Source organism: Euleptes europaea, chromosome 7, assembly GCF_029931775.1.
Source record: "Euleptes europaea isolate rEulEur1 chromosome 7, rEulEur1.hap1, whole genome shotgun sequence".
In the NCBI taxonomy this organism is placed as follows: Eukaryota; Metazoa; Chordata; class Lepidosauria; order Squamata; family Sphaerodactylidae; genus Euleptes; species Euleptes europaea.
In genome coordinates this window covers 42,499,230-42,521,256 of record NC_079318.1, presented here as the reverse complement: position 1 = coordinate 42,521,256, position 22,027 = coordinate 42,499,230, and the positions used below count along the sequence as shown (strand labels likewise).

At 44.3% G+C, this 22,027-nt stretch overlaps 1 protein-coding gene across 1 annotated transcript in view; it reads right to left on the bottom strand.

Moving 5' to 3' along the window:
* TOGARAM2 (TOG array regulator of axonemal microtubules 2) overlaps nucleotides 1-20,177 on the bottom strand; it is a 53,590-nt gene extending 33,413 nt beyond the window's left edge. Inside the window, exons 1-8 of the mRNA XM_056852938.1 lie at nucleotides 20,047-20,177; nucleotides 19,020-19,298; nucleotides 17,118-17,346; nucleotides 16,814-16,820; nucleotides 12,810-12,985; nucleotides 11,712-11,758; nucleotides 6,757-6,947; nucleotides 4,543-4,699 (exon numbers count right to left, since the gene is read on the bottom strand). Of these exons, the coding sequence (XP_056708916.1) occupies nucleotides 4,543-4,699; nucleotides 6,757-6,947; nucleotides 11,712-11,758; nucleotides 12,810-12,985; nucleotides 16,814-16,820; nucleotides 17,118-17,346; nucleotides 19,020-19,298; nucleotides 20,047-20,158 (1,198 nt within the window). The 5' untranslated portion in view covers nucleotides 20,159-20,177. The remainder of the gene's footprint in view (nucleotides 1-4,542; nucleotides 4,700-6,756; nucleotides 6,948-11,711; nucleotides 11,759-12,809; nucleotides 12,986-16,813; nucleotides 16,821-17,117; nucleotides 17,347-19,019; nucleotides 19,299-20,046) is intronic.
* Nucleotides 20,178-22,027: the final 1,850 nt, after the last annotated feature.

Sequence of the window (22,027 nt, the reverse complement as noted above, 5' to 3'; positions counted from 1 at the left end):
ATAATGCTGTCACCTGACTATAGCCCTCTTTGTGGACTAAATGCGTAATCGGTTGATTGACCAAGCAAATCTATATATGAGTAAAAGCAATAACTCTAAAGGGGGAGAAATTACTTCCTTTCACTCTTAGATTATGTACATATGTAGGGGACACCATCTTCAAAGAGGCATTCTCACATATGTAAATTAAGATGGGGAAACGTCCCTTCTAAGATGGCATCAGGCATCCAAAGCATTTCTATTAAAAACAGTCATTTAAAACAAAAACAAGAGGTGCCTTGTCAGTCAAACGTTTTTTGATGAACCAGTTGCCAACCTTAATCCCAACAAAACTTTTCTATGTAGATTCACCGTGGGATCGTTTGAAAAGGCTATGGCAAGAGTGATGCGAGAAGAGGTCCAAATATTCGCAGCTCCAAGGCTTATATTTCAGCACCTCCCACTAGCACTAAAGAAGACAAGTTAGGGGACCTTGCCTCACAGCCTTGCTCTGGCAGAGTGCTGACTTGCAACTTTCTCTCCCGTCGCAGCTGCCCTTCTTGGCATTTCTACTGCAGTACAATCAGTGATCGTCAACTGCAATCAGATTAACTGGGGAGCGAGGCACTGCGCCTTTTTCCCCTTCATTTGGAATATGCAAGGCCATTGTAACGGCTGCACAAGCTATACCCTTCAAGGACTTCAGTGGGTGTAACTCTTTTTTGCACTGCTTTAAAACAGGACACTTAGGTGATCTGTTACCCTATGCGTAACAGATCACTTTGTATGAACATTTCCTCCAGGCTATACTTTAGTTAAATTAAAAGGTACTGGAAAAATCATCTCTTCTATCTGACACCTGGTATTGAAGTATATGTGGATTTGATGACGATGATAAAGTGAGATCTAGGATTCAACAATGTCCAAGGCCATCCTATGATTCAATTCAGCTAGTGCTAAGATAGCTCTTATAATTGTCTTAAACATTCCCTTTGCAAAGGATAGGAAACTTTTTGATGAAATATTCTTCACAAGTATCAGTGATTACAGGAACAAAAATGTACAATGTGAAAATACTTTGGTAGGGAAATTGTTCAGCAGTAAGTGCCTTACTTCAGTACTGTTCAGATACATGTAAGGACATGAAGGTACATCCCAGTTTTTCGCTAGATGGGTGATCAGGTTAATTGTGATGCAGGCAGAATATTTCAGAGTACTCCAGCAAATGGAATGGAAATACCAGTTCCCGCAACACTGACTTCCTACTTTCCACAAGGAAGTAGGAAAAGCTGCCCTCACTGTGGAAGCAGCAGCAAGAGGGGTGGAAGAGGGTGGGGATGAGTCTGCACTCCAAGTCCCCATGATGCTAGTTGCTGTCTATGCCCCTCGACCACGTCAGCACACCAGAAGTACCAGTGCTACAAGAACCTTGTCAGCCTGGTGGCCCAGCAATGCCCCATTTGCAGCTGAGCTGTAGCTCACACATGACTTTTGCTGACTGAACCCTCTTAGGCCATTTATGCATGGGAACTTATGCTCATGTTTGCCCCTGGACTGTCTCGGTTGTTCCTTGGAGTTACACATGAGTTCTCCGTGCCATTAGAGATGACCTCACTGCCAGCCCTCACAAATCCTGGGACTTCCTGTTCCTCTGTTAATGCGATTCTTCCCTCACCCCTTAGCTCAGCCCAGGTGAAATCCCTGTACATAAGGCAAAGCACGGGACACGCAAGCTTGGTTTCTCTCACAGCCAATTATAAAGCTGTGTGTAAAGAGGCAGGGGTTCAAATGCTTCCTGCTTCCTCGGAGATCCTTCTGAGCAGAAGAAAGGCTCTTTAAAACCGAGGGTTAGATTTCTACCCCTCCCTCCTTTCAGATTGCTCCATTTTTTGTTCTTAAAATGCCTTTTTCTGCAGCAATTGGGTTTGGGAGAATTTTCTCTCACAGTAAGCTCTACAAGTAAGCCAATTACAAAGAAGCATTTAAAGGGGAAGGGACTTGATTTGAGCTTGGAGACTGCTGGTGCATAGATTCCCAACAGGAAAGTGTGGGTCCAGCGAACAACGAACCTCAGGGAAAAATCCCATGCATAAATGACCTTAATTGTAAAGCTCTGTAGATAGTGAATGATTTGCAGCCCCTGGCAAAGAAATCACCTCAGAGGCACTTCTAGCTAACTGAGCAGTAGTGGGTACTGTTGCCAGCCTCTCTCCTTTCATCTGCACACCCCTCTCTTCCAGCCTGAATGTACATTCTGCACATGTAACACCATGAGCAAGTCCTATGAGGCACACACAGAACATGGGGAGCAACCGCCATGTTTTGTGTCTCACAGAGAATCTTGCAGCAGTGAACAGAGCAGAGGCTTATGAGACAATGACCACAGCAAAAGCTTCCAAGGAAGCCTTTTGGGAAGAAATCAGGGAGTACCAACAGGATGACAGCAATTAAGCCACACCAGGTAAGAAGACAGTCATTTATGCATGGCTGTTTCACTCGCTGTCACCCCTCCGATCACTTCGGGTCTTTGTTTGGATTGTGTATGCCATTTTCCGACCGTCAGAGGTTGCCTCGGTCTCCCCCTGCGTTTCCCTGTGTTTTCCCCGCATTTTCAAGTTCGAGATGAAACAGGTACCTCAAAATGTGGGCAAAACATGGGGAAACGCAGGGGGAGACCGAGGCAACCTCTGACGGTCGGAAACGGCATGCATAATGAAAAGAAAGACTTGAAGTTGTTGGAAAGGTGATGGAGAGTGAAACAGCCATGATGCATACCTATTCTCTCCAGGATCAGAGGAGCATGCCTATTATATTAGGTGCTGTGGAACACGGGCAGGATGGTGCTGCTGCAGTCGTCTTGTTTGTGGGCTTCCTAGAGGCACCTGGTTGGCCACTGTGTGAGCAGACTGCTGGACTCGATGGGCCTCGGTCTAATCCAGAATGGCCTTTCTTATGTTCATGCATAAAAGACCAAAGATGCCACTTCCTGTATTGTCTTTTACATGATATGTGGTCACTGACCTCTAACAGAACTCAGACATTGAGTGCCCTGTGACAGTCTGGAACGTCCTATTCAAATCTTCCCATTGTCCCCAAAGCTCCCGCCAAATATATGACTCAGTTTTGTAATCCTGAATTACAATTAAACTTCCCTTTCTGTTTCCCTTCCCTGGTGCCATTTAGTCAATTCTATAGTTTTCTCCTGATAAGTTGCCCAATTCTCAAATATTCTTTTATCCTCTGTAGTAATCTTTTGTTTCCTGAAAAGAACCTGTTTTATGCTATGGGCCAAAAACAGTATAACTAGCCTGGCTTGAGAGCCAGTAACTGAAGTCTAATGCTGGATACCAACTGAACTGCCACAGAGCCTCCCAAACACACACTGGATCCCTCCTTCTTTCATCGGACTTCTTTGCAGACCAGGACAGGGAGTCTTTGCTCTCCCTCTTGATCTATACCCCCCTTATTTTCCAAACCACACTTGCACCACACAGAGAGCTGGCACTTGGCTTTTCTCTGCTCTTTAGGCCCATTCACCTGGAAGACTGGACACCTCTGTCCCTACTGTTTTCACTTCTGTCCTATTCCCCATTTCCCCACATGTACACCTTCAACTCAAAGAGAAACTCCTGCTCCAAATTAAAATAGCTCTGCTGAATGTTTGATTGTTGCAATACTGGCTAGGATAAGGTCTGTTTGATTTAGTACTGCTAGTGTTTGCTTAGTCCCCCCAACCACGATTGTACCAAATCCCTCAATAAACTGTATATTCCTTTTAAGTCAGGTGTCTGTCATCCTTTTCCTACTGAAAACGTCTACGCATAGCCACCTTTTTAGATAAAAGATCCCTGTTTTCTGGGGCCTGCACAAACACACAAGCTAATTCCCCATGTTGTGAGGGTGTGGTAACAGTACTGTGTGGATAGAACGTTCCCGTGCAAAGAGAATAGCCATTTTTTTTGCACAGGCATTTTTTGCTTTGCTGCTTCTTTAATAAGATTTAGAATATGTTATACTTATGATTCACTGCTTTCTTTTCCTATGACTGGCAGAAATTCAGCATGTGTTGTTTCCTTTTCCTCCCTAAGGTTGCCAACTTCAGTTTGGGACATTAGTAGATATTTGGGAGCAGAGCCTGGGAGGTAGCTCAGTGGGGGTTAGATGCTGGCATTGAACCCACCATCTGAAGCTGCCATTTCCTCCAGGGGAACTGATTTCTGTAGTCTGGAGATCTGTTGTCATTCTGGGAGAACTCCAAGCCCTACCTTGAAATTGGTAAGTTTAATCATTACACCTTCATTCTGGGAAAGGAAGCACGAAACTGAATTTCAGCCTGTCATGCAACAATCGAAGACTGAGGAAATTTTGTCGGGAACAAGATAAGAACCCTTAGATTACCTGATCTTAGGGCCTGATTAGTTCCCCCTTACACATGTTGCATTCTAATCTCTTCAAAGGAAAGATTTGAAATCTGGGGTGATGCAAAGCTTAAGTGGTGAATTTGACTAGCAGATAAATACATTTGTACCTAGCCATTTTCCCCCTATTTAAGCAGCCACATACCTTCTTGAGCAATTCTCTGTAGCTGGTCTTGGAGCTTCATAGATCTCTCCTTTTCCTTTTCTTTCTCTTTTTCTCTTTCTTTGCACAAAAGCTCTATCTCCTTTAGCTTCTTCTGACGCATTTTCTCCTGAGCAGACTTCGATATGGTCACATGGATCTGGACACAACAGAAAGGAGACACCATAGAGCAGGGGTGGGGAACGTCAGGCCCGGGGGCCATATAAGGCCCGTGAAATAATTTGGTCTGGCCCTTCGCGGGTCCTGGCAGATCTCTAGCTCAGAAGGATCTGAGACTGGCGATCCGCCCCCTCCCGCAGACAGGAATAGCCTCTATTCAAAGCAAATGTGAGTTTGTTTTGTTGAGAAAAGGAACCCTTTCTTTCCCCCCCCCCTTGAAGAAGAGTCATTAGCTACGGAGCTGCTAGGACCACCCAACAAACTGTGTCTTGTATTTGCTGCCCTGCCTGAATCTCTTGGGCCCAGCTGGGAATGGCAGAGCTCAAAAGCGAGTTGCTCTACATGGCAGACACCCGGAGCCGTCTCCAGTCATGGCTCTTGGCTAAATGTATGACCAAATATAGCAGGCTAATTTTTGAGTTGATAATTAGTATAGCCCGTGAATGTTGTTATATCCAAATGGCCCTTGGCAGAAAAAAGGTTCCCCTGCCATAGAGCATGGAACAGACCTAATGATGGTTACAGGAAAACTATTTCCATGAGAAATGGACACTGCACCATGGTTAGGGGCCTGATTACCCATGCCTGCAAGTGCATGTAATAAAATTCCAATGGTCAATTAAAAGAAAAAACAACTTTGAGAGTGGATGATTTGAGTATTGAAACCGTGGGTGGAGAAAGGGTTAAGTTGTCCTTTGTATGGCCACCATTTCTCCACCTCCTCCAGAAGCAACTGTTTCCTCAGGTAAAGTCTGTCAGGTTTCAATTGCCAGCACTTGGCATTTAATGGACACTTAGGCTCTGAGGATGCTCAAAAGTAAAAAATCTTTCTAATGTCAGACTCAGCAAGGCCTGTGACCTCAAGTCACACAGGGCCAATCTAGACATGACAGCATCCACAGGTCAGTCCTGTGTACATCACTGCCATTTTAAAGCCTAATTAAGTAATTTTAAAATGCCTTAAGGCAGCATGTTTTAAGGTGAAGCAGGATGAGGCATTCTTGTTTCAGCCATTTCAGCATTTGAAGTGGCCTGGAGGGGAGAAGGAGAACAAGAGCACCTCATCCCACAGTGCTGTGAACTTAGGGTTGCCAGGCCACAGGGAAGGTTGGAGGCAGGGACATGGTGAGGGGCAGCATCACAGGCGTGATGACCCCCAGAAGCGACATCATCATACCATCAATGCCACTGGGTTTTTTCCCCCCTGCCATGACTTGGGTCAGTGGAAGGTCACAGGAGCTTGGAGTGAGGGATTTCCTGCCCCAATTGAGGGAACAGCGGGCCAAATCAGATCAAACCCTTATAACATGCTTAAATTGCCTTGTTTGGATTTAAATAGTAGTGACGTCCACAGGTGATACCTGCACACATAGTATATGAGCGACATATACTAACATATAGTAACCAGTATTACAACTAGAACCAATCTGACCAGATGTATGAGTAACTGGTAATAGATTTTACAACCTATACACACGCCTGGTTGGGTTTGAACTGTTTGTATATTTATTTATTTATTTCTGTAAATGTGTGCAGGCTTAACATGGGTTTTAATTAACCACTGATGAAGGTCCAATAGGCAGCAATGAGGTAAAGAGTTCCACAGAATGATATAGTCAAGAAAGCATTAATATTTGGAGGAAAGGCCATCTGCCTCTTGGTGGAGTCTGGGAAGAAGAAGTGTGTTTGTTAAGATGGCTGTTGGCATAACTGCAGTTCAGGCAATTCAGCTTCAGTTGTATATACGAAAATAAAACCTGTTCAGTCTTTCACAAGCAGCTGGGATCAGTCCTTTGTGGAATGTAGAGGGATCTGCCTAAGTTCTCATTATAACAGGCATGATCAATCAAAGTGACACCACACCTAAAAGCTCAAATTTTCACCCACCAGTCCCTCACTAGTTGATCTCCCTCTTTTTTTTTTCTTGTCATACCTTTCTTCCCCACATTCAGTTTACTGATGTTAAAACAAGTCTGAAAATGCATTTTGGTGGTCCCACCAAAAGGCCTTTATTAGAAGAAGGAAATCGTCACATACCCTTCCATTGCTCTCCTTCCAATCATCCTCTTTTAAAAGGTGAGGGCTGGAGATCTGACCACCTTCCTCGATCAGCCCCGGACTGAGAGAGTGGGTAGTTAAAGGCAGTAAGGATTCCAGAGACCCAGCAACCTTCAAGGAGGTAGACAGGCCATTTTTTAAAGCAGGCAAAGATTCCAATGTTCTGGTTTCTAATGAGCAAGCAACAAACATGTTAACATAGACAAGTATGAAACAGAAGTATTACTGCAGACAACTTATGCCAAGAAGTTATATGATACATTAATGCAGGTGAATTATATGAGCCAGGAAGATCCTCCACTCTATTGAAATAGTTCATTGTGGGTGAACGTTAAGAATACTGGGAGTGAGAAAATGAAAAAAGCCAACTTTCCTGCTTTTGATTGAGAGTGACAATAATGCCGCCCTTTTCAAGAAAGCAACCTGCGGGGGGGACACCATTATAATGCCTTTATATAGATCTATGTTGTGGCTGTATTTGAGAAGGAGCTGAAAAGGGCAGTCAACATGAACTAAAGCTTGTAGGATCTTTCTGATGAAGAAAGGCTAAAGAATTCCGGGCATTTTATATTAGAAGAAGAGATGACTAACAAACTGCACAGAACTTATAAAATCACGTACAGTACAGAGTGCAAACATAAAATATTTTGCCTCCTCTCATAAAACTAGAATTCAGGGTCACCAAACGAAACTGATTGGCTGTCGACTGACAGGCAAAAGAAAATATTTCTTCACATAACATAGAATTCACTGCTGTGCAATGTGATAAGGCCGCTGGTTTCAATTTTTTTAAAAAAAAACTTTGAAGAGAGAATCCAGCATGAAATCACTGAATTAGATTTGATCTGAAAGTTAGGTAGTACTCCTCTACGTTTGTATCAAGAGGAAGCTTTTCTCATTCTTTACAATGATTATAATAGTTCAGCAAAACTGGAAAACTAGATTGTATGATTGCCAATTACTGCTGTTGTGAATGGTCACTGAACTCCTCTTTTATAGATTTGATCTTTGCACAGAAACATTAGTCTATATCTCTCTTGCATTTCATTGCCTTTTGGGTCTGTATGCCTGTACACACATACACTAACTAAGGACTTGGTTCACTGTCAGAAGCAATTGTGGGTTCACAGAAGCTTATGCCACAATATATCTTTTAGTCTTTATAGTGCCATTATAGTCCAGCACTCTGTTCATACAGTGGCCAACCAGGTGTCTCTAGGAAGCCCACAAACAACTGCAGCTGCACTCTCCTGCCTGTGTTCCAAAGCACCTAATATAATAGGCATGCTTATCTGGATACTGGAAAGGATAGGTATGCATCATGACTAGTATCCATTTTTACTAGTCGCCTTTCTTTGTGGGGTAGCCTCAACAAAAAAGATTCACCTGCTACCATCTATGGTGTTGTTTATTCACCAGGCAAAGACAACTCGGTTTCAGTTGGATTTTGGCTAAGTTGTGTCATGGGTCATTTTATTACGCCCCTTACTTTGGAGTACCCTAATTTTATACTTTTTAAAATCACTATGTGTTGGTCTTGCCTACTGCTCTGTCTATTGGATTGTGGCGTATGAACATTCTGCGGCAAGGAGCAGATTTCCACCATCTTCCCTTTCTCCAGCAGCCCACTGTGGACCACAGGGCATTGCTTAGTGGAGGTGGGGAGGGGCCTCACTGGCAAAAAGCCATACAAGTCCAGCGTCTGCAGCAAGGACGGGAATCGAACAAGATCAGCCCATCGGCAGAACATACACAGCATACAACTCATTGCTGATTTTTTTTGGCTAATATATTTTTTTCCTGCCATTTACAACGCTGTTTCAATTAGCTGTTTTTATCTTATTATTTTGAGCCTCCTTGGGCATACCTGGGAAGCTGGGACACAAATATTTTAATAAATATTCTGAGAGTTCTCCCTCTCATGTACCTTTGCAAAGGCAAATGAATATTCTCAAGTCTCCCTTCTGAGAGGCTTGCCTAATAGTCTCTGTGTCTTTATAAAGCTGGATTTCACACACACACACACACACACACACACACACAAGAATCCCCTCCCCAGGAATTCCATTTGGACTTGGTACAACGCATCCAAATGCCATTTTGGAAAGGGATCAGATGTGCATCCAATGTGCCATACAGAGTACACATTCCATACAGATGGCTTCCAGGAGTTAATGCAGGGGCAAAGGCAGACCTGTCTTTTCACAGAATGCTTCCTGGGCTTCCAGTTGAAGTTCTGAACCAAAAGTACAAACAGTTACTGCAGGAAGACAGGCCATTAATATCCAAATCATCCCCAGGGAGGCAGGGCAGGAGTCCGACGAAATGTATTTATTTCTTCATTTATGCCCCGCCTTTCTCCCCCATGGGAACCCAAAGCAGCTCACTTCGGTCTCCTCTCCTCCATTTCATCCTCACAACAGTCCTGTGAGGTAGGTTAGGCTGAGAGTGTGTGGCTGGCCCAAGGCCGCCCAGCAAGCTTCCACAGCAGAGTGGAGATTCAGACTTAAAATCAGGGACGTGGGCAAATTAAACAAGGGAGCTACAAAGACCGAGATAAATATAAAGGAGGGTCTGGCAGGTTTACACCGCAGGTCTGAAGCATCCCATCTCACCACTGACCTCAATTCACCTATTGCATTCTCTTCTACTCATTTCAGACCTGTGTTAAGCACCTTACATCACTTCATTGACCGAAAAGGGACTGTGTTTAAGTGATGGCATGTTCTCCGTGCTGTATAATAACAGGCCAGTATTTACAGCCAAGGCAAACAAATGCTCTTTCCTCTTTAACAGGAAATTAAACACTGTTTTCAAAGAATTTAGCGGCTGAAGGGTCTGCCACAATAAATCCCTTCCTGAGACATTCTCTGCCATGGACTCATTATCAGAGCTAGCAGCACAGCCCCCTTGAAATTAGCACCTTTGACCAGGCAGTCACCCCAGAGACAGTGAGTGAAATCTCATTTTCACACACAAGGCAGGACTTGCTCTCCAGCAGAGCCAGTGGCAAAGAGAACTAAAAAATGCTATACCTTAAAAGCAATAAAGCCACAACGGAAAGTAATCCTGCCTCACACAACATTGCTATTTAAAAATCAATAGCATATTTTCTATTATTAAATGGTAATATAACCGCTGTAACACAGGATTAGCCTAAAAGGGTGTTTTTTTACCATTCAAGCTGCCATAGAAAAAAGAATTCGGAAGTCATTGCATGATGCCAAAAAGTAACAGTCTTGATGCTAAGTAAATGCCCAAGGGAGTGTGCAATAGACATCACTTAAAAGGTCCTAACCCTCATGGTTGCCTTAGCTCCAAAAGAGAAGGGGACACAAAGCAGGGCCAGCATGGTATAGTGGTTAAGAGTGGTGGTTTGGAGCAGTGGACTCTGATCTGGTGAACTGGGTTGGTTTCTCCACTCCTGCACATGAAGCCAGCTGGGTGACCTTGGGCTAGTCACAGCTCTCTCAGCCCCACCTACCTCACAGGGTGTCTGTTGTGGGGAGGGGAAGGGAAGGTGGTCATAAGCCGATTTGATTCCTCCTTAAGTGGTAGAGAAAACCGGCATATAAAAACCAACTCCTCCTCTTCCTCTTCTTCTTCACTAACAACTGTAACATTCAAGCAGGTCACACAGATGAAAGTGGTTCTTAATGTATTCCTATCCCAGGCCATTTAGAACTTTAACACTCTAACAGCACAATCCTATGCAGAATTACTCCACTCTAAACCCATTGAAATGAATGGGCTTAGACTGGAGTAATTCTCCTTAGGACTGCACTGTAAACCAGCTGCTTAACTTGAGCAGAGATGTATGTTTGCCTTGAACTCATTGCCAGACAGCAACTTCGCTTCACCGTTCTGAACCTGTTGAAGTTTCCAAACCTCTTTCAATGGTAGCCTGTCATGGAGAGCATCAACTATGATTTCACCTGGACCTGATAACAGCATGGCCAGACCTCCCCTTTGGAGGAAGGGCTGTAGCTGGTGAGCCAGGATGGAGCTGTTTAAAGACATTACAAACAACACATCTGCAGATCAGGACTTAACAACTTCACTCCCAAGCTGAGAACTTGCTCTTTCAACAGGACTACAACCAGAGTAATTTGAATCTCATCTCCATGATCACCATCAACACCAACCAAGTATCTGAACTGAGCTTTGGCTTGTTGGCTCTCATTCAGGCCCTTACCACCACCAGGCACCAATGTGTCCTCTGCCATGCCTGATTTCAATTCAAGACATATGCCTCATCTTTAGTCTGGCTGATCAGCCCCTTGTCGGCTCAGCCTTGCCTTCCCTGCCACCATTTAATTTTCCTTCTTCATTAATGGCGTGCTTTCAGTGGTGATCCCAACTTTTGCCTGTCTACAAATTTTGCTTTGGAGAAATGACTGTCTTTCTATAGAAAGATTTGCCAGATATATTTAAGTCTAGTGACTACTATGACAACGCAGAACGGTGAGGTTCAACGACCATGGACAACTCTGGCTAGTCCTCGTGATTATTTTTCATCATTCCGTCAATGGATTTTTCAATTCCTTTTCCCCCCTCTGTCGAAATATGAATTCATATGCTGTTGTACCTGCTCAGAAGTGACAAGACCTCATCACTCTGAATACATTTGTTTAGCTTCAGTGCTTTCTTTCAGAGTTACTAAAAAGGCACATAAAAGTCATATGGGAAGAGTAAGACACACTTATGTTTCTCTGCAAAGATGTGCATTCTCCAGCCTGGTCTACAGAAGGTTGCTGAGAATGCACTCTGTTGGGAAACAGATACACCTTTAAGTTTTCTTGTATGCATTGTAAGGCATGGATGTACCCACCTATGTCTAAAAAAAGTAATACCATAAGCATCCCCAACAACAAAACATATTCAATAATAATTTATCCTTCTAATAAAATGACGACAACACAACCTGTACTTGCCTGGGACTTTGAGGGAGTTCTCCTCTGCATTGCTCACTGGCCCTGACCTTAAAGCAAATTGGAAGTAAAAAAAGCAACATGAAGATGAAGAAGAAATGAAATGGACTTTCACAAGATAATTATTAACAATTTGATATACCAGAGTGGACTTAGTGAGTCACAACTGTGCAACAATGAGCCGCAGTTGACATTTCTGTTGCAAGAAGCAAGTTCGGAAGCCCATTCCTGAAGGGGGGGGGAGAGTAGAGATGCCATGGATGGCACAACCGCATTAAGAACTTAAGAAAGGCCCTGCTGGATCTGACCAAGGCCCATCAAGTTCAGCAGTCTGTTCACAGAGTGGCCAACCAGGTGCCTCTAGGAAGCCCCCAAACAAGACGACTGCAGCAGCAGCAGCAGCATCCTGCTTGTGTTTCAAAGCACCTAATATACTAGGCATGCTCCTCTGATCCTGGAGAGAATAGTTAGCATCATGACTAGTATCCATTTTTACTAGTAGCCATGGATAGCCCTCTCCTCCAAGAACATGTCCACTCCCCTCTTAAAGCCTTCGAAGTTGGCAGCCATCACCACATCCTGGGGCAGGGAGTTCCACCATTTAACTATTGCCTCCTGAGAGGCTTCATGACCGGAAAAAAATCATTTAAAATGCCTTTTCACAACCCCCCCCCCCCAGTGAAATCTCCCATTGAGTTTCATGGGGCTATACCAGCTATTTTGCTGGCATAGCAATGCTGCAGCATAGAGCTGGGCTGAAAGGGGTTTGGGAGCTAATGCCCCAGGAACACCCCCCGATGCCAGTACAGGCACTGGCTTCTGAGATTTTGCTGCCTACACAGCAGAGCCAGTGACCTAGGCCTGCACTGCTGCATTGCTCCCCAGAACCAATGTCCATGCCACTTATCACGGTGCAAAGGGGCACAGATGCTGGTGTGGGGTCATGCTGGTGTCTATGGTGCTTCGAGCTCCCCCCTTCAGGATTGCATGGTTAATCAGGTGCATATAATGGCCTTTTTGCTATGAGGCAAACTGCGTCCTTCTGCAATCTGCAGGGGAGACCTTTCAACTTGGCTTTGGAGAGGCAGGAGAAGGGGTTACCTAGACTTAGAAGACTCCTCCACAGCAACAGAAGTCGAATCACACTGTGATGAACTTAAAAAGGGTTCCTGGAAATTCTGAGAATTTTCTCCATGAGTTTTTGCTGATTTGGGTATGGGTGGGATCAACGCAGCGCCTAAAGATTTCCTGACATTCTCACTGTTGCCAGGTAGGCTCTGCAGAGAAACACAATAGAAAAGATTAAGGTTTGGTTAAAAATATAATAACTCTAGTCCTTAATGTTGAGCTTCGTGGCCCCAACCAGGAATCCAGACACTGACTTGGAGAAGAATGTTGTCACTTCCTTGGATATTGGGCAGTCAAGACATGGATTTGGACGATGTGGAGGTACAGAACTCACAGGACCCGAAGGGATCAGAAGCTCCATCTGCAGATGAGTAGATGATAGATTGTGGTGCAGAAGGAGCCCCCATTTGTTTGAAGTGATCCAGGAGCCCACAACCCTCCTCCACACAAGCAGTCAGCCCAAGCCACATAAGTCTTCAATTATATAGCCCACAGGAGGCTGTCCCATGTAGTAGCCCAAGAATCTGTTCCCTGCACAATGAGTTATTCTGGCCAAATACTCAGCCAACGTTTTGCTTTCTTTTGCCATCTAAGAGCACAGGATAGCATGTGGTGGTTAGAAATGCCTTTGACAAAAAAGAAGAAGAAAGAAATGGATTGCTGATGACGCAAGACGTGGCAGATAGAAGGCAGTACTGGGAAGAAGAAAAAATTGAACTCGCCTGTTATTTCACTTCACATCTCTTTATAGGCAACAACTGATGTACTCGCTCCGGAGAATAAGAGGGACACAAATTGGTTCAGCGGAATACACGTTACCTAAATTCTGTTGGTGTAGAGCACAAACTTCTGAGTTACACAGAAGTCTCCAGAAGGTAGAAATGAGGAGTTGTGCGGCATAAAAGCTCCACTGTTTCTGCAAAAGCATGTCGTTTGTCTCGGTTTTGACACCATTGGCATCCCCGGTGATGTGTGAGTTCCTTCTCCTTGTCTTTCCTCCCTTCAACAGCGGAATTTCAGCACTCCTTTCCTTTTTTAAAATCTTACTGGAATGAATTTAGATCAGACACTCCAGGATGTATCTATTCCTGCCAGACAGCCTTGAATTCCTGCCAGTTTTGTAACTCCTTTGACCTTCCATCAAAAATCTGCTTCTCAGGAGTTCATTAAATTTTTTTATTATTTTTTTTGCATTAGCGCTCCTCCTACAGGCCCTCATCAACTTCTCAGCCTAGATGATAAGGTGTGATCACTGGCTCCTTGGTTCCTTCCAAGTGCTATTTAATAATTTGTCACATCTTGCTAACTGCAAGTTATTAACTCCACAGTAGCTTCATATCTCATTGGCTGTTCATATGATCTTCCTAAGTAAGGATTTTTGATTCAAGAATGGATGGCTGAAGCAATATATTTCACGTAGCTGGGGTATCCCTAAAACAGTTCTGGGGTAATCTGGCATGAAACATCTTTGTAGGCTGGTGTTACCATCTCAAGGTTACCTATTTAGTGGCAGGAGCAGAGCAGGGACCTATTCCTGTCTCTCAGACAGGCAAAAATAACACGAGTCTTTTTTCCCTTTCCTATCCACCGTTGTCAGATAGGTAGATAGATTTGATTTTTTTTTGGCACCACAACATCTTGTGACTAAGGTCTTTTATGCATGGCTTTTTCACTCACTGTCACCCTTCCAATGACTTTGGGTTTTTATGCTGATTATGCATGCTATTTCCGACCATCAGAGGTTGCCTCGCTCTCCCCCTGCGTTTCCCCGTGTTTCGCCCGCATTTTCAGAGACATGTTTTATCTTGAATTTGAAAACGCAGGCAAAATGCAGGGAAACACAGGGGGAGAGCGAGGCCCTCTGAAGGTCGGAAACGGCATGCAGAATCAACACAAAGACCCGAAGTCATGGCGAGTGAAACAGCCATGCATAAAAGACCAAAATTGTTGCAAACAGCCATTTCTAAATTTCCATTGGTCACGTTAAAGAAACTTTCTTCTGTCAGTAGCTCAGCAGACTTTACACATGAAGTTACCTTCTATCAAGCCAGAACTGTTATCTATTGAGGCTATTCTATCAGCCACTGGCTGTGCAGGGTCTCAGGAAGAGGTCTTTCACATGACCCACTGATCTGATCCTTTCAGCTGGAGATGCCATGGGTTGAACCTGGGACCTTATGCATGCCAAATGGATGCTCTACCACTGAGCTATGGCCCCTCCTTGTTTTAAAAATCTGAAAGCTGGTGAATTGATTCAAAACCTTTTTTTTTTAACCCATGGAAAGTAATACCTTCACTCAGAAACAAAAGGTAGGCCCACAAGGCATAGATTAAAAGTTTGGGACACAATTGAAATTCCTGGATATGTTTGGGGGAGGGCTGCAGTGTTGGAGGGGGCAACTGGAGTGGCTTTCGCCTGTCATTATCACCTCGCCCTATGCTACTGTATCCTGAGCTACAGTGGGTGCAGCAGAATAGCAAAATAGATCCCCGACTGTTTCAGGACAGGAACATAGTGTGTGTGGGGGAGAGGGAGAGGGAGGGGAAGCTGAAGGCTCTTCTCTATATATGTTGAAGAGCTGCTACCAGTCAGAGTAGACCAGAGATGGCGAACCTTTTACAGACCGAGTGCCCAAGCTGCAACCCAAAACCCACTTATTTATCGCAAAGTGCCAACACGGCAATTTGGAATGATCTTCCACTATCTGTTTCTGCTTTTTTTGCCGTACTCATTTTTGGGTGTTCAAGACTTGAAGTCTACAAAAACACACACACACACAAAATGAAGCACCCAATACAAATCTATCCCTATACCAAAAATAGCTAACACTATTAGTTAACACTAAAGAAATGGATATTCCCTGAATCAACAATCTACGGTACTGATTCTCAGCTGGGGTTCCTTTTGAATTTGCAGACCTTTTGGCCTGCTCTGAAAAAGGCATCTGAGTGCATTTCCTACCTTTGAGTCACCTCCGCTGTACATGCGTTGGACCTATCTAGTCCAGCTCCTGTATCTCACAGTGGCCCACATCTATAATAAGAAGGTAGCACATACCCATCAGGGCTAGTAACCCGTGAAGGACTTTTCCTCCATAAATTTGTCCAATCCCCTCTTAAAGGCATCTAGGCTAGATGCCATCACCACATACTGTGGCAAGGAGTTCCACAGGTTAATTACATGCTGGGTAAGTGGGTGTTCCTCTTTTAGTAGGGGATTTCACTGAAAGGTGGGAGGCGCCGCAAAGCCCGCACTGTGGCCCGAGCGCTCTGCTCCCCTCCAGCTATGCCACGCTGTGACCTATGCTCCCCTCCAACCTAGCTCCTCTCCAACCCCACCACGGGAATCACCTTTGCCACAGACTCAACAGGCTGCCGTCCACGCTGCACCCTCACGCCACACGTGAGCCGCCCGGCTGCATGTGACAGGGGAGGAAGTGCTCCCATTGGGCTGCTGGGCAGAGGGGCAGGTGATGTGAGAAATGCCCTCAGGTGCGCGTGGAGAGGGGGAGGGGAGCAGCCCAGCCCCGCGTCCCTCTGGCTTTCTAGTAACAAACTCAGGCGAACTCTGTGCAGGGGCTACCGCGCGCGTGCTCTGAGTGCCCCCTCAGGCACGCGTGCCATAGGTTCGCCACCACTGGAGTAGACCATACTGGGCTTGATAGAGCATTCATGCATTCATGCCTTCATGCATTCATTCATCAAATTTATACCCCACCCTCCCAGCCAAGGCCAAGCTCAGGGCGACTCACATAATATAATTATATAATAAACATGTTAAAACATTAATTAAAAGCAGCCCATACAATCCTAACAATAGTATTGTTCTGAGGCAGGACTAGCGTGATATATAGGCCGTCAAAGAGCCCGCTGTATTCCATGTCCCCCAAAGATAACAATTCGGGGGAGGGGGTGAGGATATGCAGGGTAGGGAGGCCAGCATTGATAGGAAAAAAAAAACTGTAGTTGGCCTCAACCATAGGCCTGGTGGAATAGCTCTGAATATGATTCAATATGAGGTAGCATCATATGTGTATTTTCTATCCCATAACATTTTTCTACCATGTAAATATTCCATTTTTTTCCTGATGCTTCTGCTGCAGTAAGGCTAAATCAAATGCAAATCAGGTCAACCATCCCAGATAATAAACCTGTCGTGTAGACAAACTCTAGTGTCTGACTTTTTCCATAATGAAAACATAATTAATTCAAATTCTTGACCCTCTTAGGCGTATAAACTTCTCACTACTTATCTTCTCACTACATATCCATATCTTTGACTGTACCTGTTGAAGGGCTGCTGTTGATTCCAGATGCTCCCTTCCAGTTTCCAGGTGGTCCGTGCCATTCTCCAACACTCGATGCTCCCTTTCATCCATTACCTCTGGAGAGGTGGGGATGCTCTGAATAGGAGGCATGGGCTTAGAAGTGATGAGCAGTCTTTGAGAAGCGGACCTGGAAATGGCTGGTTTCAGGGCAAGTTCCTTGGGACCAGAGGAGTCAGCCATGCCTGCCAATACAGAACACAGTGTGACATCAGAAACTGGAAATACTGGCAGGCTAATTCTTCACAGGTCGCACAAAGGATATTCATCGCTCTGAACTTGAGCTGTAGTGAGCAACACACCACATCCCTAATAAGGCAGGTCCCTTTTCCATCCCAGCAAATTGCACATCCCATACTCATCCTTGCAATGACCCCCATCATCCATGCTGATAGGCTGGTACCAGCACAGGCCACAATCCCAAATGGGAATTGGCTGTAGTAAATGGATCCACTGTACATTTGTATCTGATCCCCGAAACAGGGGGCAGGTAGGCATGTCCCTAGGTGGTACAGGAGAGGAAAAATCGTTTTAAAAACAGCCTTGTGATAAACTATGCCTACTATAGCAAGATGGCTTTCAAAAGAGAAGGCAGATGATGAGAGGGAGGGCATCTTGGCCATCTTCTGGTCACTGGGGGTGTGCGGGGGGGAGAGGTAGTTGTGAATTTCCTGCATTGTGCAGGGAGTTGGACTTGATGACCCTGGTGGTCCCTTCCAACTCTATGATCCTATGATTCTATGGAAAGTGAGGGCTGCATTACATCTTACATTTTAGGTGTACTCATAAAACATAATTCACATAACATAATTCAAAATTCATAAAACATATTCATTTATTTACTTTATTCATAGCCCACCTTTCTTAATGAGACTCAGGATGGACTGCAACATACATAAACAACACAATCAGAGAGAATAAAACACCCAACAAATAGGTCGACAATTACAAAATTAGAAGACAATGCAGCCAAAAAACACATTAACACATGACATACTATGAACAACACAGAACAACATGGAAAATGGATTACAAAAGTAGAAGACAAGGCAGCAAAAGGGGAAAAAATGCATACAATCAACAGTGCAATAGACTACAATCCTATACGCTTTATAAAAGCACCTTCCTGACCCATTCTGTTATAATACAGGCCCATTTCCTTCATTTTACTTATACACCTAAATATAAAGGAACTAGGACTAAAAATAAGCCAACTAGTTTGCAATACCACCTTCTTGCAGATAAACATTAGGTTCGTAAGTAGCTGATTGGTGTACTAGTAGCACAGTCTAACTTCTCCGCATTATGGTTAACAGAGCTGGGCACATATCTAGCCTTAGACTTAGAAAACAACAATTGGAGTTCTGTGTTTCCTGGGCCACATACCATAGCTCAATCTCTATCTTCTATAATAAAAACAATCTAAATATCTCAAAAATAAGGCATTATTGAAAGGTCAAAAGCTCTAGGATTTAAAGTGCTTTGCACACAAAGCGCAGGTCCATATTTTTTAAAAAGGTAAAGGTCCCCTGTGCAAGCACCAGGTCATTCTTGACCCATGGGGTAACGTCACATCCCGACGTTTCCTAGGCAGACTTTGTTTATGGGGTTGTTTGCCAGTGCCTTCCCCAGTCATCTTCCCTTTACCCCCAGCAAGCTGGGTACTCATTTTACCGACATTGGAAGGATGGAAGGCTGAGTCAACCTTGAGCCACTTCCGTCGGGATTGAACTCAGGTCGTGAGCAGAGCTTGGACTGCAGTACAGCAGCTTACCACTCTGCGCCATGGGGCTCCTAGGTCCATATTACAATCATAATAATTATTCATCAGGAATCAGCAGGCAAGAACCCATCTTACCTTTGTTTGATGCAAGGATTCCCTCAGACAGCCTCCTCTTCTTCAGCTTGTCCTTGATCTGAGCAGTTTCCTTGGCCGCACTGCTAACCTCCAACTTGCTAGGATTTTGTTTCATTAGGGAGCAAGGCAGGTGAGAGGAGTCGCCTAGCGTTATACCATCCATCTTCTTCTTCTGATGGCCATTCCTACTCTCCCACCTTTTCAAAGGGGAGAAGTCCAGAGGTTCCCCTTTGCCTCTCTGAAAACATGTCTGCTTTTTTAACACTGAATGAAGAGTGGCTGCAGGGTGATCCAACGAAAGAGGCTGTTAGTTCTACTGGCTATTGAAGAATCCATTCTACCCATTGTCCATTTAGTTACACACAGAAATATAAGATCCATGGTTCTTGATTAAAAGAGGTCAGATCATGGATGGGATGGGTTCACTGCTTCCCCACCAAAAGAGAGGGGGGCTACTGTACCTTTAATCATCATGTAGAATAGAGTATTTTGGCAAGTGCCAAAGTGGGAATCCCAGTTTGGGGGGACTGGACACATTCCAATCTACTCAGGCACCTACATTTGGACTCTCAGCTTGATTGAAACCTTTGCAAACTAGAAAGCTTTCAGTCATGCTTTGAGAGTGAGGAAGGATGAAAGAGGAAGTTTTCCATAGGACTCCACTCATGAGCACAGTTACAAGAGTATTAATGCTCATCAGGCCCAAATCTGTTTGCTATCATGTGGCCACAAATAAAACAGACAAACCTCATACCTAGGAAATACTTTCCTTAGCAATGACTCTAGGAGGGAGGGACACGTTCCTTAGGGGAATAATAGCCATTTAGGAATTGTTGGCAGCTAATTATGTCTATAAATCAGCTCAGAGGTAGCATTCTTTTGTCTGAATCAACAAGACCTAGTATAATTTTATCTGCTGGATTCCAGACTAAATTTGCAAGGACCTCATTTCACAGTTTCAGGAGGGAGTTGACTGTTATCATCTCTGACTGGGTCACAAATCTCCCCCAGTCTAGCCCATTCTTACCCTCATCTGTTGACATCCAGCCGTTCCCACACAGCTGCAAATTGGAATCAATGCTGCCTCCTCTCAGCGATCCACATCCTGCGTTCACTTTGGGGGCACTCCCACAGTGCATTGTAAGAGGGTCTTGGTACTTTGCTTTAAAATAAAAGCAGCATGAATGAAATCAAACAAAAGGAAGAACAATAACTTGCTAATTCTTCTGTTCCAAAGGCCTGGTCTCCAGACATCTGTCTTTACAGAAGCATTTCTGGTTTGACATTGCATTACCTGAAAGTCAAACTGCAGTATATTGTTCTGAGACAATACTGGAAAAGTCAAGCATGAGGGGCACTTGTGTTTTTTTTTTTTTTAATAGACTATGCCAGGCTATATCCTTCAGATATGACATGCCCCCCTCACACATGAATGTCTCCCTCACACATTTTTACCCCTGGACTATGCACAAGGAAAGTACAATAATTGCATGCACACACGCACAAAGACCCCTTGTAGCCCAAACACAATCTAGCCAATGAAACCAAGTGCAAAGTGTATAAACAGGTCTACTAGAGGAAGTGTGTCATTAGAATTAGGCTGAATGGGGTTGAATGGGGCTGGGAGTTTTGAGGAGGGTTGCATTCTTTCTGGATCATTGTGAGTTGTTCATCATGCAATCAGCCTGTGGGCCAAGGATAAGTTAATGCTTACTGAACTCATGTTCACTTACTACCTGAAATCACACCGAACCATCACAAGATTCAGAATGCATGTGAATTATGGCAAATGATCACTGTGAAATGCTGCATTTACCAATGCAAAAAGGGCGGTGGATCATAAGCTTTCAACAAGGTATCTCACCAAATACTCTTGAGTAAACTTAGCAGTTGGGATAAGAGGACAGGTTCTCTTATGGATTAAAAATTGGTTAAATGACAGGAAGCAAAGAGTAAGAATAAATGGGCTGTTCTCATAATGGAAAGAAGTAAACACTGGGGTCCCACAAGGATGGGTACTGGGGTTGGTACTATTTAATTTGTTTGTAAATGATCTTGAACTAGGGGTGAGTAGTATAGTGGCCAAGTTTGCCATTGACATAAAATTACTCAGGATGGTGAAAACCAAGGATGACTGTGAAGAGCTCCAGGAGGATCTCCATAAATGGGGTGAGTGGGCAACAATGTGGCAGATAAAGTTCAGTGTTGGTAGGTGTAAGGTGGTACGGCCTCGTTTGGAATACTGTGTGCAGTTCTGGCCACTGTATCTCAAAAAGGACATCGCAGAGCTTGAACAAGTACCGAAGAGGACAACCAAGATGATCGGGGGTTAGAGCATCTTCCCGAGGAGGAAACGCTGAAGAGTCTGGGACTATTCAGTTTAGAAAAATGATGACTAAGGGGGCATGATAGAAGTTTATTTTAAAAAAATTATGCATGGGATGGAGAGAGCTGACAAAGAGAATTTTTCTCCCTCTCCCAAAATACAAGAACTTGAGGGTATCCAATGAAGCTGATGGGCAGAAGATTCAGGACGGACAAAAAAAAAACTTTGCACAGAAGAGAGTGATTAAAATGTGGAATTCACTGCCAGAGGCTTAGGGCGAAAACGCATGGTTGCTTTAGCCTCCTTTATTCCCTGTTTCAGCCAGGATTCAATCAGGATCAAACGCACGTTTGGCAAAACGCATGCATTTGATCCTGGCTGAAACTGAATAAAGGAAGCTAAAGCGACCATGCGTTTTCGCCCTTAGACAGCTTTAAAGGGGGATTAGACAGATTCATGGAGGTTAGGTCTATCAGTGGCTACTAGCCATGAGGACTAAAGGGAACTGCCACATTCAGAGGCCATCAACCTCTGAATCCCAGTGCCAAGAGGCAATATCAGGGGAAGGCCTCAGCCGCTATACCCTGTTGTTGGACCTCCAGAGGAACTGGTTGGCCACTGTGTGACAGGATGCTGGACTACATGAACCACTGGTCTGAACCAGCAGGGCTCTTCTTATGTT